Source organism: Python bivittatus, unplaced genomic scaffold (genome assembly GCF_059951505.1).
Source record: "Python bivittatus isolate LINGU-HERP-01145 unplaced genomic scaffold, Pbiv_v1 ctg000020_np1212, whole genome shotgun sequence".
In the NCBI taxonomy this organism is placed as follows: domain Eukaryota; kingdom Metazoa; phylum Chordata; class Lepidosauria; order Squamata; family Pythonidae; genus Python; species Python bivittatus.
In genome coordinates, this window is record NW_028277030.1 from 5,721,381 (window position 1) to 5,739,550 (window position 18,170).

Sequence of the window (18,170 nt, forward strand, 5' to 3'; positions counted from 1 at the left end):
CTGTTGTGTTGTTTGGAGTGATGCGTTCTTGGGACAAAGCAGAGATGGGCAACCTGTGACCCACGGGACAGTCTAAGCCCCTCAGTCTAATTTTTTGCCCCCAAAACCTCCCAAGTTCCTACTTCTAAAATTCAGTAGCAAAATAATAATTTTTGGTAGCATGCTTATTTTGTGTATACAAATTAAAATTCAAAGTAGGTATGCTAAGCCTGTCTTTTAAGTGACCTCCCAAACCTTTCCAAAAACAACCCCTACCAAGAAAATAGATTTTCTCCTGGTCCTTCTGATAACATCACTCCAAGGCTAGAATAAAAAGAAATAAATAAAAAAGGTACGCATCCAGAACAGATGAAAATTGCTTACCTCTTGTGTAAGGTTTTACTCTTCATACTTATGTGTCTTCTTATTTGTATAATCATATTACTTTCCTTAAAAATTTGTGAAAGGAATAAGGAGAGTCATTATCTTTATATCTTATAGACTGTCTTCCAGAACATAATATATCCAAAATGTTATGGGAAGCAGTGGATGACAAATTTCAGCAACACAAATTGTGAAACATTATGCACATTTTTTTCCCCTTTCAAGGCAACCTTGAGGGAGGAGAACTATATATACATGGAAATGGATTTTCTCCAGGAAATACTTCAGTTGCCATCTGTGGTTCTCTCTGTGAAATGCTGAATGTGGTCACCACAACTGATTTGAGCTGCTTAACAGGGCCCTTGAATGGTCAGTTGAATGGCTGAGATGTGCTAATTGAGATAAGAATGAGAAAGAAAATACATTGACTGCACTGCTGATTGCTTCTCACTGCTGTGGGTACAAAAGATTAATGTGATCCCCTTGGTGCTATTTTAAATAGAATAAAAGAAACTGGTATGACTCTCTTGGAGAGATTAATAAGAAATGAGGAATTGTCCTTCAGTATGATACTGGAAGTATGTGGTACATGTCCATGAAAAATGTTATAGGAGTATAACTAAGAATAAACTAATCTTGAAAGTTCCATCACTTTCATATCTATTGACTGTTAAGTCTGTTTCATCCTCTTTCTGTGCAATTTGCTTCTTGGAAAGAAAACCCTAATATGGAGGTGTTTTTAATGATTTTTTGACGTGTTTACAGTTCTTTTTAAAGAACATGAGGTAGTCAGAAGTCTTCTCTTCTCTTCTCTTCTCTTCTCTTCTCTTCTCTTCTCTTCTCTTCTCTTCTCTTCTCTTCTCTTCTCTTCTCTTCTCTTCTCTTCTCTTCATTGGTTGCAAAATCTAGTAAGCGTGAAGCCTGACACACAAGGTGAAAAATGCCCTAGAACTAGCCATGCATTGTGAGACACTACTCTTTCCTGTTCTGCCAATATTATGATAAGACAACTACCTATCTACCTAAAGCAACCACAACCTCCCTGTACAATTATCTTCTCCCCGAAAAGTTAAAATCAGCAGTTGTAGTTGTAGAATGGTATGTTTATTGTACATCAATATATATCCTTATCATTATACGTAAAGTTGCTTTGTTATTTCTTTGTTGACAAGTCAGAGTCATCAACCAGGCACTCTCGTTCTTCTAGTGACAGAAACAAGCCAGAGTAACTGATTCTCATATAATGCTAAAGAAACCAGGGAGACCTCCATTGGCTAGATGAGCCAAGAGACAGACATTAGACATAATCAATTAGCTGACTATTTGTTCCTAAAAAGGAAAAGGAAGGGGAGAGAATATTTCAAGTGCCAGTAGGAAATAATTTATTGTACAGAAGCCTGCTGAATTTCAGAAACTTCTTTTATCAAGGGCACTACGAAACCAGTTTGTCCTTGTAAAAACATCCATATCTAAAATGAGATAAGGTAAGGTCAACGTTCAGCACAATTTATTTTAAAATTAATGATATTTTATTATTTTACTTACTTTATCTCTAAAATACTGAAATAAGTAAGCATGTCAAATAACCTGGAGTTATTAAAAAGAACAACCCTTTTGCACACATGGAAAATATCCACTTTCAGGGAAGAAAAGGTAAACTAGTATAACTGAAGTTTTCAAAATATTTCCTTTGCTTATCACTCTTTTCTTTTTTGGTTTACATTCCCATATAAAACAAGAAAACTCACAAATTCTCTGATGGGTCTTTCAAAAATCTCAATGTTTTTGTTCTTTTTCTAATAAAGAATAAAGCCAGAAAAAGGGGGGGGGGAGTTTATTTTTAATAATACATTTAACTTACCTGTGCTTAACCTAAAGTAGTCAATTGATTCATGCACTTTTTTTTAAAAAAGAGCATATATCTAGAGGTGCCTGCAGGGCGTCAGGGGAGAGGCAAATGATCAAAGTGTCAGATCCTGCAGGTGCCTCTGCATATATCTTCCACCACTAAACCCTAGAGAACACATTTAAGTGAGTGCTAGAGATTTACTGAACATCTACTTGCTATTTGGGAAAGTGATTAGGAAACTAAAAAGATTCTATATTTGGTAAGATCAGATGAATTTTTTGGAACTCAGATTGTTCAAGTAAAACAATTGTTTAAAAACCATTTACATAGGAAACAAACAGATAGGAATTAATCACTCAAGCATGATTGTTCTCATCTTAAACAAGTTAGGAATAATTTACCATTACGGCAATTTTAAGGAACTCTAAGGAACAGTTGCATTTTATTCTTAAGAGTCAGATTTTCAACTGCAGATCTGGCTGTAAGTAATTTCCCACTGCGAAATAGAACTATTATTGGATCTTCCCATCCCTTGCGGTCACTGAACGTATTGCAAATATGCACACAAAACAACTTTTTTCCCCAGTTGGTGGATGGATAGAGACATTATTTACAAAATGTTTCTACATGCAAGAATAGAATGTTGGGACATAATACAGAATTTATGTCCCAAAATACAACTGCCCAGAGTCGCTCTGCACTGAGATGGGTGGTGACAAATTTGAAATATAAATAAATAAAATAAAATGTCCCAAAATATAAGTGGGCAAGAATATTAGAGTCCAAAAATTAGGATTAGGGAACATATACATTCAGAGAGCAGCAGTCCCTTTAGTAAAACATTTTATGAAAAAAAAATTCATCAGTGCATACTCCCACAACTTAATTTGCCATTCTATTGAAGGAATTATATGTCATTTCTAATCAAAAGTATAACATAATATAATATATCCTTACCTTATATAAAGCCAACTTGGTGTACTTGTAGGAATATAAGGTTGGTAATGTTTAACCAAAATACACCTGGTTGGACAGAGAAATCAATGGTAGGAATTAGTTTCATTTCTAATAAATCTTCTTTCAGAATTGTTGGACTTTAAAACATTGCCGCCAAATATTATTATTTAATTATCATTTTATTATAAATTATTTAATTATTATTTAATTATAAAATTATTGCATTTCCAATATTTTTTAAAAATGAATTATCTATTTCATCAATCAATACTAGAGCAATATACCATTGACAAAACACCTTTTACCAGTTTTCTCTAAGAGTAATGTTCATAATGAATGTAATATTTATCTTCCATTGATATTCTCATTGTTGCATGTCAATTGTCCTATTTAAAATCTGCATCCTTTTAATCATGCATCCCTTAACTTGTTCAGCTTCTGAATGATATGTTATCCGCAACTTCTAAGTAAGCCTGAACAAACATTCTGATTTTTGTGTGTGTTCCCCCCCCCCCCCAAATTTGGCCTCTGAATAGTTCTTTCTTTGGCCTTATTCTTAATAATTAGGGAAGTGCAAAAGTATTTAAATATTTTTGAGGAAACTGATAGAAAATTTGTGAATTCATTTTGTTCTATATGGTAATAGAACAAAATGAACTCATGAAATCTATAACAGTTTTATCTGAGAATATAAAACAAAAAAATATCTTCCCAGAGTTGTTCTGAAGTTAGATGGAACCTAAATCTAAGCAAGCAAACAAACAGTGATAAAAGTTTAACCAAAGAGATGCTTTTTTTGTATTTAACTAGTTTAGCATTTTCTTCCCTAAAAGAAACATTTTCCATTTGTGCAAATAATTATTTTTCCTCTTTTCATTTTTTGTTATCCAACATGCTTATTTATTTCAGTATTTTAGTGATACAATAGATAGAATGATAAAGTATTATTCATTTTAAAACATGTCTGTTTTGTCGTAGATTCAAACAATACATTGCATTCAGTGTTGGTCTTCCATGGGTAAAATTGTATAAGCAGTTTTTATGGTTTTGTTTTGCAATGCCCTTGATAAAGGAATTGTTTGAAACATATTGGGTTTCTATATAATAAAATATTTCATACTGTGATACTTTTCCCCCACTTTTTTTTGGCAAGGAGTGGGTGGGTTCGGCATCTGTGCTTTTTTTCCTTCTACTTGTTTGTGAGCAAGCCAGAATTTTTTACATTTCTGGATTACGGTTGTACGTCACCATTCCCACAATGTTTTGATCTTCTCCTCTCTGTTTTGAAACCTGACATATCTTTTTTTTTTTTTTTCGGTAAATAATTTAGGAGGCAACCTTTTTGTTTAACCATACAGAAATGTATTTTCTAGGCATCAGAATAAAATGAGTTCAGCTAAATTACTGAAATATACAAAAATCATTGCATTGAATTTCCCCATTGGGTTATATTCATTCATAAGAAATGTGGTTAATCTTTAGTCCTTGCAATATTTTAAACTGCCATTAGATGTCAGCAAATGAACATTGGTTACTATTACTGATACAGCACTGGGAGTTTTTGTTATTGTTATTTATGGGGTTATGCCAGTTGCTTCAAACCACAAAACGGATTCCTCTTGCTGGGAGAAGAAGACACAACCTGAGAAATAGCCTGCAAATAAAAGTTTAAGTAACAGAAGAAACATCTGAGGTTTTTAATTTACAATAATGCAGCTGAGCTAAACCAAAGACAGGCTGAGAGGAGTAGCCAACGTTGTTCCAAAGGTAGTTATGAACTCAAGGAAAAGTGTCAAGAATAGGCAAAATTCTTGCATCACCTTTTTCCACAAGGAAGGCTGGGGTGGGAAAATCAAAACATTCTTAGGAAACAAACAAACAAAGAAACAAATTCTGAGGCTCCAGGTTGTATGGGTTAGGGTTAAGGCTAAATCTGAACTCTGCATATCTCTGAGAAGATATATGATGGTGCTGAACGTTCTTCCATAAACTGAAAAAAGATATCTGCCCATACAATGAGGCAATACTGCATCTAGCAAGATATGGCTCATTCTGTCTCAGATTTGTGTCAGTCTGGCATGTGTTTATTGCACGGTGCTACTGGGACAGTTTATAGGCAAAGAGAATTGCTGACTCAGTCTCTTTTCCTTGCAGTGCCACCTTGCAAACAGCAAAAAGCATTTCCTCTAGGCTTCAAACTAGCAGGATCAAGTGGCCTGAAGAGTCCTGAAGGCCCCATTTGATGTTCTACAACTAGTTTCGTTCCTCAGAATGTGCAGCCTTGCTGATTTCCTCCCTTTCTGGCCTCCTTCCTGGAGTGCATCGGAGATGGTGACAGGATGGTTATTAACCCCATTAAAGTAGGATATTGAAGCCTTGTTCAAATAGGAAAAACTGAAGAAACACAAACTTCTGATGAAGAATTTTAAGGACATAGTAAGGGATATTAAAAAAAAAAAAAAGGTTTTATGGAATCTATTGCTAGTAAGACTAAGATGAAAGAAACTTTAGGTTGTTGGGCTATTGGATGACAAGATAATCAAAGAAACAGTAAATCAGGATTAAGAGATGGCAGAAAAGCTTAAATGGATACTTTGCATTGTCTTCACTGCAGAAAATGTTGGGTAAATATGAGCTGATATTTTCAGAAGGGGAAGCTGAGATAAAGAGGGATGATAAGAAGTGGATTACATCAGCAAATTGGAAACAAACAAAAGAACCTCCTCAGTCCAATTGGTAGTGCTAGAAAGCTTAGAACAATTAGGAAAGAATTTTTACATAAGGACAAAGAGCACCATGCAGTTCAGATAGTGAAAATAAATTCCTGGACTCAGATTTCTTTAATTTTATATATGACTTTTATGGTGGGTTCCAAATATTTTTTTTTTCTGTAGAACCCTGAAAGACCCAATAATATAGGTTCTGAAATCCTCAAGTCTTTTCCTTCCTCCAGTTGTGAAATAGGCAAGAACAGAAGTAGAATCTATACTTCTGGATTGACCTTTTCAATTGGCAGATTGAGTAATTGATTTAAGATGCTGCTATTGTCCTTTAAAAATCGTACCGAAGTTGTGACTTTTCCTTTCTTTTCTCTCTTACCACAGTCAACATTTATTAAGGTATGATATAAAATGACATTCAATTAAATCCTCCTTGTTATTCAACATACAGTGCAACTATCTCTGTGTGTAGTGTGTGCACACACCCACACATACATGTAAGTTGCACTGAGTTCAGTGGAATTTATTTTTAAAAAAATGAGTTCAGCACTGGTGGGGAACCCATAACCTTCCAGATGCTTCTGGATTAGAACTCTCAACCAATGTTACCAATGCTGAGGAATCCTGGGGGTTGTAGTGCCACAACTCTGGAGTGCCAAGTTTCCTTCCTCTACAATATAAGGCAACAGAATTATCTCATTTTAATAATATTTTTATTTATTGTTTAAATACACTGTTCTACAACCATCCAGAGTAGTGGTGAAAGTAAGATCTAAATTACATTTAATTCCTAAACAAATAAACAAACAAAAACATAAACAAATCTGTGGATTAACCCAGAAAAGATTGAGATTATTTGTAGACTGTGGGAAACAATTTTTAAAAAAAACACCTTAAAAGCTTTGTTCTGAGCTTCATTTTTTAAAATTGTATCACTTTATACACAGATTCCATGGACAAGACTACATTCTGAAGGTGATTTTTTTTGGGGGGGGGTTTCACAATATTTTTTATAACTGTTATTCACAGTTTTCTTTTTTCTTTTTTATTGCAGTAGCGGGGGGAATAATCAAGCACCATTCTAAATAGAGTTTCTAGATCTCTGGTGACTGCATTTTTAGAAACAGAATACTGTGAAATAATATGCAATGTGTGTTTGTGTGTGTATGTATGTAGATGCATATATAAATTTTAACTACTTCTATGGTGTCCTTCAATCAAAACTGTTTCCATGGTGGTTTATAATGACAGAGTGCTATGCAAACGTGCACTCTTAGAATGCCTTGATTGATACAGTGGTAATTATAACAAAATGATTAATATCAGGAGCTAGCTAACTAACAGCAGTATTTACTTAGAGCACCTCTACATTTGATATTTGTACAACTCCAGGATCATCTCGGTGCTTCTGTGATCACTAAGTGTCATCCCTGTTGGGCACCTGAGCCATTTGTTTTCAGCTCAGCTGCAGGGCAACCAAAAATGCTTCATGCCTGTTTTTATAGCTAAAACCATGTGGGTGGCCCATTTTCCACATTAATGGGAGCTCCTGTCTCTGAACTTGCTCACATGGCCTCCTTCTCACAGAGGCTCAGCTATGAACATAACATACCAAGACACTATAATTCACCATTCTGTGAGCAGAATAATGGTGCTATAATGGCTTCCCTTTGTTTTTTAGTAACCATAGTGATTTTTAAAACAACACCACCACCCCAAACCCCCCCCCCCCCCAAATGCAGAGCACAGGGTGTTACAGGTAGGGTTCCATTTATTGCAAAGTCCCTTTAGTCAGCTGAAGGAACTACTGGTTGCTTCTGTGGAGAACTCAACCTCTTGAAGCCTGTAGAATTATGTATTATCTATGAAAGTACTGTTGAGAGTTTGAGGAGTAAAGTTAGTGTTAGTGTCAGGGCCAACTGATGCTCTGAGCGCAGCCCTCGGCCCTTCCATTGCTTAGCTGACAAGACATTAAGACTTAAGTGCTGAAAACGAAAGTTGAGGGTGGCAGTGAAAGAGTTAAGGGCATGATAGCCCGGGGGGGGGGAATCTCTGTGGTGCCCTCCTTCCTGTGGTGCCCCCCTTCCCTTGGTGCCCAAAGCCCTGCACTTACTTTGATTAATGGTTAATCCAGGGCTGGTCAGTGTGGAACACCGTTCAATTAGGACAGACAATTTTAGAGCTGGCCTTGTGCTTTCAGGAACATCACAGCTTATCTGCAGGGGAAACTTTCCACCATCATTTTAACCCAGCACACTGCTGTTGCAAATTATCATCAGGAGCATCAGGAAAAGGAGACTACTTCTATACTTCTGTAATCAGTTGATGTCCTCTCACTCCCTCTCCTTTTTTCAGCATCTATAGCGGTTCTCTGTGGCTTGACGTACTCTGTAGAAGAGGACAGCGAAGACTGCCAAAGAGCTGGCGCAGCCCTGATCCAGTGTGACATCCAAATCAAAGCAAATGTTGATGTTGTTACAGCAGCCACCCCGTTCCTATTCCTTTGTGATGATTTGGCTTATTCCTCTTTAAGGCCTAACAAGGACTCTATCAACTCATCCCACGTCCATTTTTCTGCCCTTCTTATCAGGTTAGACATGGCTTTTTCTAACCCTAGCTGGATCTTGTGCATTTCTTTCAAATACATAACTTCTGATCCAAAGCAAAATCTACTGAATGCTGCTGGGGGAAAAAAAAGATTAAGGTTTATGAGTCACAGTTATTAAAAAAACGCTTTCCTTATCTCAATTATATTGACTTACAGCAAAAAAATGCAATTTTAGCAACCCTGCGTAGTATTCATCTAGCTAATACTGGCAAGCAGACTCACTGTAGATTTAAGGCAGGGATGGACAACTAGTGGCCCTTCAAATGTTGGACTCCAACTCTCATGATACCCCATCACTGCTAGGGCTCAACAATATTTGGAAAGCAGTATGTTGCCAATTCCTGGTTTTAAGCTTCAAATCACTGTCTCATTTGATTAATTTGGCACCAGTTCCTCAACAGGATACATTGGCTTGAAGTCTAGGGAAGTGGGTACCACCGTTCAGGTTGCAATCTTGCAACACTCCTGTATTTCAAATTGCAGTCCAACATACAGTAATTAAGGTGTATCTGACATCTGTGTTTGAATGGTCAGACTTCTGGTTCCTGGGTAGTAAGCTCTAACCTGTACTTTCTGCCATGCTGAAGTCTTATCCTTGATAAAGACTGGTTCCTTTTTTTTTTTTTTTTGCAGTTTCCCTAAAATTTCCCAAGTTGTCCACACATGCCCCACCCCTCCATGAATTTATTGATAGGCATATCTAACTTGATCAAGGCCCTGAAGAAATCTAGGGCAATGTATTATATAGGCTTCACTGAAATCTTATGTTTCTCCTCCAATCTTGCAGGATCTAAATCTTGTGTCTCATAAATTTGGCCTTGCAAGAGTTTGGTGTTACTTGGCCATCATGAAATTTAGCCCACTGCTGCCTACCCTAGCAGTTGTTCAGGGTTAGCTTGGTAAAAAAAAAACAGTGATGGACATCAATAACGATTTGGGCTTACAGGATCCAGGCCAGGTTTTAGCTTATTTCTTGCTACTTCCTGGGCAGTTCTGTTAGGATTTCAAAAAGGGTAGCAAAGAAGTGAGAATGTAACAGTCCTGTGGCCAGCTTGCAGAGTGGTTTAATAAACAGTGTTGTTAACTCCTCTGATGACCGAGCCAATAATTATTGCTGAAAGCAATTTTGCAACTATTCTCTTTCTTGCAGATAAGACCATGGCTTGCAGGGATGGGAATTCATCTTTTCATAGTGACATCTTTAAGTCACAGGAGTAAAAAGAAGTTGGCAAGCGCAATGGGGAAATGTGCTGCTGGTTTTCTGTGATGACAGGAAAGGCCAAACTTTCAACACCCAAGTTCTGACTGCCTTTCACACAATCTTAAGGATAATTTGTTACGGCATTTGAAAGGCATACAAATCATCTCTCAGTGTATAGAAACGGATATTAGAATCTTAAACGCCCCCACCAAAGTAGGCAGCTGTCAACAGGCAGGGCTAATTAAGAATGGCCCTTTATTCCCCCCCCCCCGGATTATTATGACTACCTCTTACGCCATCTACCACTTCCTAATGTGAAAAGAGATTGTATAGAAAGGGGGCCCTACTAAACTAACTGGCACATATATCGAATCTGCTTAGCCTGGGCTGTTAAGTAAGTTTAATTAATTTACTAAGTTAATGTTCCAGTGCTGGCAAGAAAGCATCATTGCTATCAGCTGGGTAGCAGGAATTGGAACCCTAAATGAGCTCATTTTTTCACAGTTGGAATTAGGGACCAGTTAGCCAGTTATATGGTTTTCCAATTTCTGCACTTGCCCTAAGGGAGTTGCAAGTTATTCATTCCCCAGGATTAAGTGTAAGAAAAAAGAGCTACTTGGGATTTACTTCCATCTTTGACTCAAGCAGTGTCTATTCTCTTTAGTTTTCTGCCCTTATGTTTGCTCTGTCCTAGAAGTGAATGTGTACGTGTATTATTTTGAGAGGCTGGCAGAACAGCATCTCTAAGAAATGTTTCCTATGTGTATTTTTGTTGGGAGGGTTTGCAGATAAAGGTGTGTGTGTGTGTGTATGGGGTGGGGGAGCAAAACAAATAAACAATAAAAGAATGGAAACAAAATTACAGAAATTTGCAAAGTTTGACAAATGGTGGTCTGGAGTTGCCACAAGCTAATGGCTTGCGATGATTAATAAGAGTAAAAATAATTGCATTTCATTAAGATTGATGACACCCCATTTAACCTCCCTTCTCGTTTCAGCCCTAAAGTGGAAAGAGATGAAGTTCTCATCTATAATAGCTCCTGTAACATTACCATGGAAACTGAGGCAGAGATGGAGTGTGAGGGACCTAATCAGCCAATTACCGCCAAGATTACTGAGATATGGAAAAACTGGGGCCAGAACACTCAGGTATAATCAAATCTTTTTTATAGACTGATTCAAACAGCTTAAAATTAAATTTGTAATATTGTGTACATTTAAGCGAAAAAAAAAAAAAACCCTAGGCCAGGCAGAGGCAATATATAATTTTAAATGCTCTCCAACTTTGAATAGCAGATCTAAGGCACAGCAAAGGAACTAATTCTTAACTATGGTTAACCATGTTTTAATAAATATGAATGAGACCTGCTGTATTTAATTGCTTTCTGTTGTCTCTTTATTTTTGCAAACTCCCTTCATATAAATGAAAGTCCCTTCCTAATTTGATGCTTCTTCCTGCCTCTGTTGCTGAAATCAGAGATCCTGATCACAGATTTTTTTCCCCTGAGTTATTGTGGTCTCTTCTTATGCTCTTGAGGCAATGGGCTATTAGCTAGTTTGAACCAGGAAGATGATAAGCCATCTCTTTATTAGAATATGGACTAGCAGTTAGAAACTTCTTGCATACTGCCAGTTTTTTTTTTTTTTTTTTTAATATGTTGCCTCTTCAGTCCTTTTGGAAGAATTGAAATAATTGAAACTCAATATTTGGGTTCTGTCCTCATAGGAGCATAATGGTATTTTTAAAATGTCATTATTTCTAATAACATGGAGTTAATCAAGTGATGTGTTGCCCTTGCATTCCATTAAAATCTGTAAGAAATATAACTGCCTTTTATACTTCTGTTTTTCCTCCCTCTGGCCCATATCTGAACAGCTGTAGAAATCCTCCTTAGCTGCTCTGTGTATGTAAATGCATGTTGTGTGACATACAAGTGATTGTTTTAAAAGATCCACTTTTGTTAGCAAGAACCCAGTAGCTTCAGCCCTATTCAGACAAATTCAGTGCAAAAGACGAGAATAAATTCAGGCAGATGGATGTATTTATGTCTATTGTATTTAAAATTTAGTAAATAAAATCAAGTAATACCCAGTTAAGTCCTCCTCCTTTTCTCAATTCACCCTGTGTATACAGCGCTTATTGTTTCCTTAGTTGGGAGACATGCAATCTGCCAAGAGTCATTACACTGCAGTGGGATACAAATTGAATAAATAAATAAAGATAAATAGAAATATTTTTAGTGTAGGTTTGGGAGATAGGAAGAGGGTACACAGGGAAGATGAGAAGACAAGAAAATCTGTTTGCATCATTTTCAGTTTGAGTAGAATTTTTTTTTCTCATAGAGCCAGCTCATGAACTCACTCTTTTCATTATAGAGGCCTTTGCAGTTTCGTGGTAATTCCTTTTACCTTTTATCTTCTGGAAGCGATATGTAGAAAATGGTTTCAGAGTTAGGAAATGAGAAAATATTCTGAGAATGATTCTTTAAAATTAAAATATTATTTTAAATACATGAATTTGGGAAAATGATAGGGGAATAAAACTTTAACAGTAATGGGTGAGATGAAAGATCACAACTATCCATAGAGTAGATGCTTGGCTGTACCAGGGTTCCTTCTCATAATATTAATTAGAGAAAGTAGAGTAAATAGCACATAGCCAGATCAAGACCTACCTATACGGCACTGGGACTGTAAGCTGGTCCTTTTACTAAGAGCCTGTGGGAGATATTTAATTAGCATCAGTCCTATCAAGAATGAATGAATATAGAATTTGATTTCTTAACATTTTCCTGGCGTGTAGGTAGGTCTTGATCTGGCTATGTGCTATTTACTCTACTTTCTCTAATTAATATTATGAGAAGGGAACCCTGGCACAGCCAAGCATCTACTCTATGGATAGTTGTGATCTTTCATCTCACCCATTACTATATTTGTTCTTGAAGACCTGGAAGTGAATTCAGAATGAGAAACAAGGCAGGCAACATGGACTCTTTAGTGGTGCAGGGGATAGGATCTTCTCTTTACAGAGGTAAAGGAGTTAGAAGAGGCCATTTAGACCATCAAGTCCAAACTCCTGTTTTCTGTAGGAACATAAGAGAAAGGATTCCTGACTGACAGCTGTCCTTCCTCTGCTTGAACACACCCAATGATTGGGAGCCCACCACCTCTTTGAGGGATTCGTTTCACTGTCAAGTTGCTATCCTGTTAAGAAGTCCCCCCCCCTCCCCCATTATTCAACTGTTTCCACCTTCCCATACTTGTGGATTAAGGTCTGAAGTAAGGGAGGTTCTGAGATAACCATCTAGCAGCTTTTGCAAAAATAGACAATCAAGAGGTCTATTTGGCTATTGTATCTGCGAAGCCACACCATGCTTGGGGGCAAGAGTGCAATCAAGAGTTCCATTTCTACAGTATTTGCTACAAAAGAGTCTGGGGAGCATTGAATAGATGGGGCTGCTCTTATTTACTTGTGTTGCACTGTTGTGAATGATCTGGGAAAGAAATATTTGTTAAGAAGATTGTGTAGCTGTCTTCACAACTATATATTACAGGAATGTTTGTTTTCTTAGTGATGTAAATGGTTGCCAAGTCTGACACCTTACATAGCTGAGGGATTAGAAATGCTGACCATCTCATTTCACACTGAGAAATGCAGTTAGGGACTATTCACGTGAATCATGTGAATGTGAAGATGGGATTATGTTTCTAACAGAATGGTGTGGGAATGAAGCAATGAAGTGGACCATGTCCCTTCAGACCTTAGCTGTTAGAATCATGAGCTACTTTTAATGTAATTAATAGAAATGTTTTCTATGGAATTGGAAATACTGATTTGGATTCTGTGTAAGTTTTGATAATCTAACAGGAGTCTGAATACATAGCTTTGTAACCTGGGGAGGAGGATCTAGAGGGTAATTGCATGCACAGTTAATTCACTATGGCCATTGCAACATTTACCATTAATTTCATTCTGAGGAAAAGTAAATAACTCTTGATTTATTCTTTCTCTGCCATCAGTGATTATCTGTATTCCATCTCCCTTATAGATTTTCGGAACTTGTGGACATTTTGTATTTTGTATGCTTGCTGCTGATCATATTACATTATCAATCTACACAGCAAATATGTGTAAATATGTATAATTACAAAGCTTATTGCTAGACAGCTAAAATATAATTTGTACCTTAGTTATGAGAGAGATGATTCTCTGGCATGCATCTCCACATAGTTGTTGTTCACATCTGGTGTTCTGTGTAATAAACTCTTCAGCTGTCAGTGATTTGTTTTAGCTCATGCAGCTAGTTCCCATTCTTTTGGAGAAGAAAACTATGTATTCGGTTCATGATGCTACCTTCTCTTACACCACATGGAACCATTCTCTTTCAAAAGGAATATGAATTGCAGAATCTTGAGTGTGCCAACTGAAGCCCAAGTAGCATGTATATGTTGAGGAGGAGCAGGTAGGTTAGATAAGTGGTTTCAATTTTAGTTGACAGCCCCTTGCTAAGATTTATGACACTGTGCAGTCTATGCATGTTTCTATGTAGAGGCTTTAATAATGTCATGCAAACTGGCCTTACCTTTTCACTGGAAATAATGGTACCAGTCAGAAAAATGCATTAATGGCCTCTTGTACACTGGGTTACTGTAATGGTGCTATTAGCAAGGGGTACAAAATGTCAGAGAAGTAATGGGACCTCACCTTTTCCCTTACACATTGGCCCCCTCCAAAGAATTCTACATGCATTGCTCCTAAAAGTGGGTTCTCAGCTGACACTTAACTTTGTTGGCATTTTCGAAATAAATTCATTTTTGACCCCTGCGTGATAGTTCTAGGAAGTTCTGGTATTGAGAAAATGACATGTCAATGTTTCACATTCTTCCCTGACAAAAAGCACCTAAACTTTTACTTCAGCCAAGTAGCAATTCATTATTAAACTCCATTTAAAAGATCTTTCCTTCCTTCCCCTGCTTCAAATTATGTATTATAATTGGTGTACATAATTGTTGAGAGTGGTGAGTTCTACTTAATTTTTTTTCTTTTTTTTCTTTTTTTTTCTTTTGGTAAAAGTATGTGAAGTGGAATTTTATAGGTTTACTACTATAGTATACAATATGTATATAATATATATCATGTAAGCATGCACATCTGCAAACCTATTATAATCAATATTTTTTTCAGAACTGGGAACAGACTTGCAGCAAGCACTGAAAACTGTCTTTATATTCCTGGGCATTATATTGCTTTAGTGGCATTTTCCAGATTCTGTTGCCTGCTCTCTTTTGACCAAGCAAAATCCATCTTCATAAGGTAGATGCCGCCTGCAGAACAAATGGACAGGTGTTTAAGTAGCAGTGTCTGACTTTCCTCTGATAGGGTTGACGTCCGTCTGGATGTGTCTTAGAACTAGTGGATGTATTGGTGGCACATTGAATAGCCATTTGATTTCTGTGGACTGGATGAGTGCAACAGCTTGATGAAATAATACCAGTAAATGCTGGACTGTGGATTTGGGGAAAGATGAAAGGGCGGCTTGCTGGAAACTGGGTAATGAATTAGGCTGGATGGAACAGAGTTGGTTGTAGTAAGAGTACACAAAGCTTCTGATAGACACGGCTGTAGTAATTATGTTGTAATATCAGAAAGCAGTGTAGGGGAGTTTCTTGGGTTCTGCTGGCTATTCCGTCAAATGATGACAAAAGGATGAGGACTCATATGTTAAATATTTTGCATATTTTTCATATATATTCCCAAATCAGAAAAACCTAACTAGTGGAAAAAATACGGCCATAATAATATACAGCTAAGAAAGGATAAAAACAAGAAAAAGATTAAAGAAAATAACCTATTTCCTGAACATTTGTTCCAGAGGCCTTTCCTATTACTGGCATACAAACTCTTTTGACTCATCTTTGATGAGAACAGGTTTATTAGAATCATTTTAATATTGATTTTGGCTTTGGGACATGGCTTTCCCAGATCTGACAGATCTCCAGAATCCAATGCTTGATGTATCAGCCTTTTCCTTCTCTTCCTTCCAAGTGTTCCCAGCAATATTTTCTTCTTTGTTACTTGGCAAGTGACCTTCTGCTAGGGTGGCAGGAGAGGGAGGAAGCACCAGTGAGCAACTAGCCCTTCTAGGCATGTACTAGTAAGGACTGAGGTGGGAATCTGATTGCTTTCTCGGCAGTAGTTGCCACACATCTTACTGTGGGGAAGATAAAATCTAAAAGCACAAGCATTCATTTTCTCTCTTCCTGCATAAGACTTAAAGCTATTCTTCCTGCTGTTTCTTAATTTTTTCCTCGCAAGTTCACTTTTTGTAAGATGAACTTACTGAGCATTAAATAGGCCTGAATTGTGTTATTGCCTTTTTACCTGCCTTTTCAATATCGCATCGGCATTTTTGAGTCGGAGGATTCAAGCATCAAAATTATCTCTCAGTTTAGTTTTCAAGGGTTTAGCCTCATGTTTTCCCAAAATAGATATATAGATATCCAGGTTCTGAAAGAGTCCTTGTTGAATCTAATATATTGTGTATCTGATATCACACATACACATTCTCTCTCTCTCTCTCTCTCTCTCTCTCTCTCTCTCTATATATATATATATACACACACACACACACACACACACACACAAACTGTTAATATGTTGACTGTATTTTTTTGTCTGTTATAATCTTACTCTAAGTGTGGTTTCCTGTGGTTTAAACCCCAGATATTTTTCTCCCACCGTTACATAGTAAGGGACTTCTTGCTGGCCATTTTGCAGTCTTGGATATTGAAGGGACATACCCAGTGTTTTGATGAGTCTTATTATTTTATTTATTTACTAGTTCAATTGATATGGCTGCCTATCTCAAATGAATGACTCTGAGAGCTAACAATGTTAAAAAATATAAAAAACAGACAAAAACAAAGCAAAACAAAATACACACATTAAACAGCAACCATGGTAAAAAAGATCCATCAGTAACAATTAATATAACCAATGCATGGGCTCAACCCCACCTCCTGACCCTCAGGCCTAGTGATGGAACCACTAATTTAATGCCTCACAGAAACTTGACAGGGTTGGGGACAATCTGATCTCTGTGGGCATGATATTCCAAAGGGCGGACACCAAGATAGAAATGGCTCTCTTCCTGGGCTTTGCCAGATGACATTTCTTAATAGATGGAACCTGGAGCATGCCTCTTCTGCTGGATTTAATGGGATGGGTAGACATGATTGAGGAGAGGTGGTCCCTCAAATAACCCAGCCCCATGCCATGAAAGGCTTTATAATTTACAACCAACACCTTGAACTGAACCCAGAAGCATTCTGGCAATGAACGGAGGTCCTGAAGCAGAATGTGCACCAAACGAACTTCCTGTGCTGCTGCATTCTGTACCAGCTGTAGTTTTTGGATGCTCTTCAAGGGCAGCCCCAAGTATAGCTCATTGCAGTAGTCCATTCAGGAGGTGACTAGAGCATGAGTGACCATGAGCAGGGCCTCACAATCCAGGAAAGGGTCCAACTAGTGCACAGCAAAAAGCTGTGCAAAGACCCTCCCGGTCACAGCTGCCACCTGTTCTTCAAATAGGAGTCATGAATCTTGGAGGTCCCCCCAGATTTTGCACTGGTTCTGTTTGGGGAAATGTGACCCTATCCAGAACTAAAGATGGAAAATCCCCAGAATCAGGAGGCCATAATACCTAAAGCCACTCAGTCTTGCTAGGGTTGAGCTGAAGCCTGTTCTTCCCCATCCAACCCCACCCACCCCCCAGGCTCCAGACACCAAGACAGAACCTCCACAGCATCACTTGGGCAGATAGGGGTGGAGATGTAAAGCTGGGTATTGTCAGCATACTGATGATACATCACCCCATGCCATTGGATAACCATACCCAGTGGCTTCATGTACAGTAGATGTTAAACAGGAGAGGAGAGAGAACTGAGCCTGCATGATCCCACAAAGCAGGGGCTGTGAGCTGGACCTCTCCTCCCCTATCAGTGCTGACAGGAGCTGTCCCAGAGAAAGGAAGAGGACCAGCACAATACAGTACCACCCACTCCAATCCCAGAGCTGATCTAGAATGATACTATGATTGATGGTATTGAAAGCCACTAAGAGATCAAGAAGAACAAGGATGGATGAACTACCCCAATCCCACTCCTGTCAGAGGACATCCACAAGTGTGATCAATGCTGTTTCAGTCCCATACCCTGGTCTGAATCTGATTAAAAGGATCCAGATAATCCAGTTCCTCCAGGGTTCTCTGGAGCTGCTGCACAACCACCTTTTCTACAACCTTCTCCAAGAAGGGAAGTTGGAAACGGGACAAAAATTGTCCAGTATTGTAGAGTCTAGTGATAGCTTCTTGAGGAGGGGGAGAACCGCTGCCTCTTTAACAGACAACAGGACAACCCCCTTTCTCAGAGAGGAATTGACCACCACTAGGGCCCAACTACATGTCACCTCCC

General features: G+C 37.8%; 1 protein-coding gene across 1 annotated transcript in view; it reads left to right on the forward strand.

The window, feature by feature from the left end:
- Positions 1 to 18,170, forward strand: part of PKHD1 (PKHD1 ciliary IPT domain containing fibrocystin/polyductin) — a 276,749-nt gene that overhangs the window by 55,975 nt on the left and 202,604 nt on the right. The window contains exons 31-33 of the mRNA XM_088149932.1: positions 589 to 732; positions 8,245 to 8,479; positions 10,697 to 10,847. Of these exons, the coding sequence (XP_088006058.1) occupies positions 589 to 732; positions 8,245 to 8,479; positions 10,697 to 10,847 (530 nt within the window). The remainder of the gene's footprint in view (positions 1 to 588; positions 733 to 8,244; positions 8,480 to 10,696; positions 10,848 to 18,170) is intronic.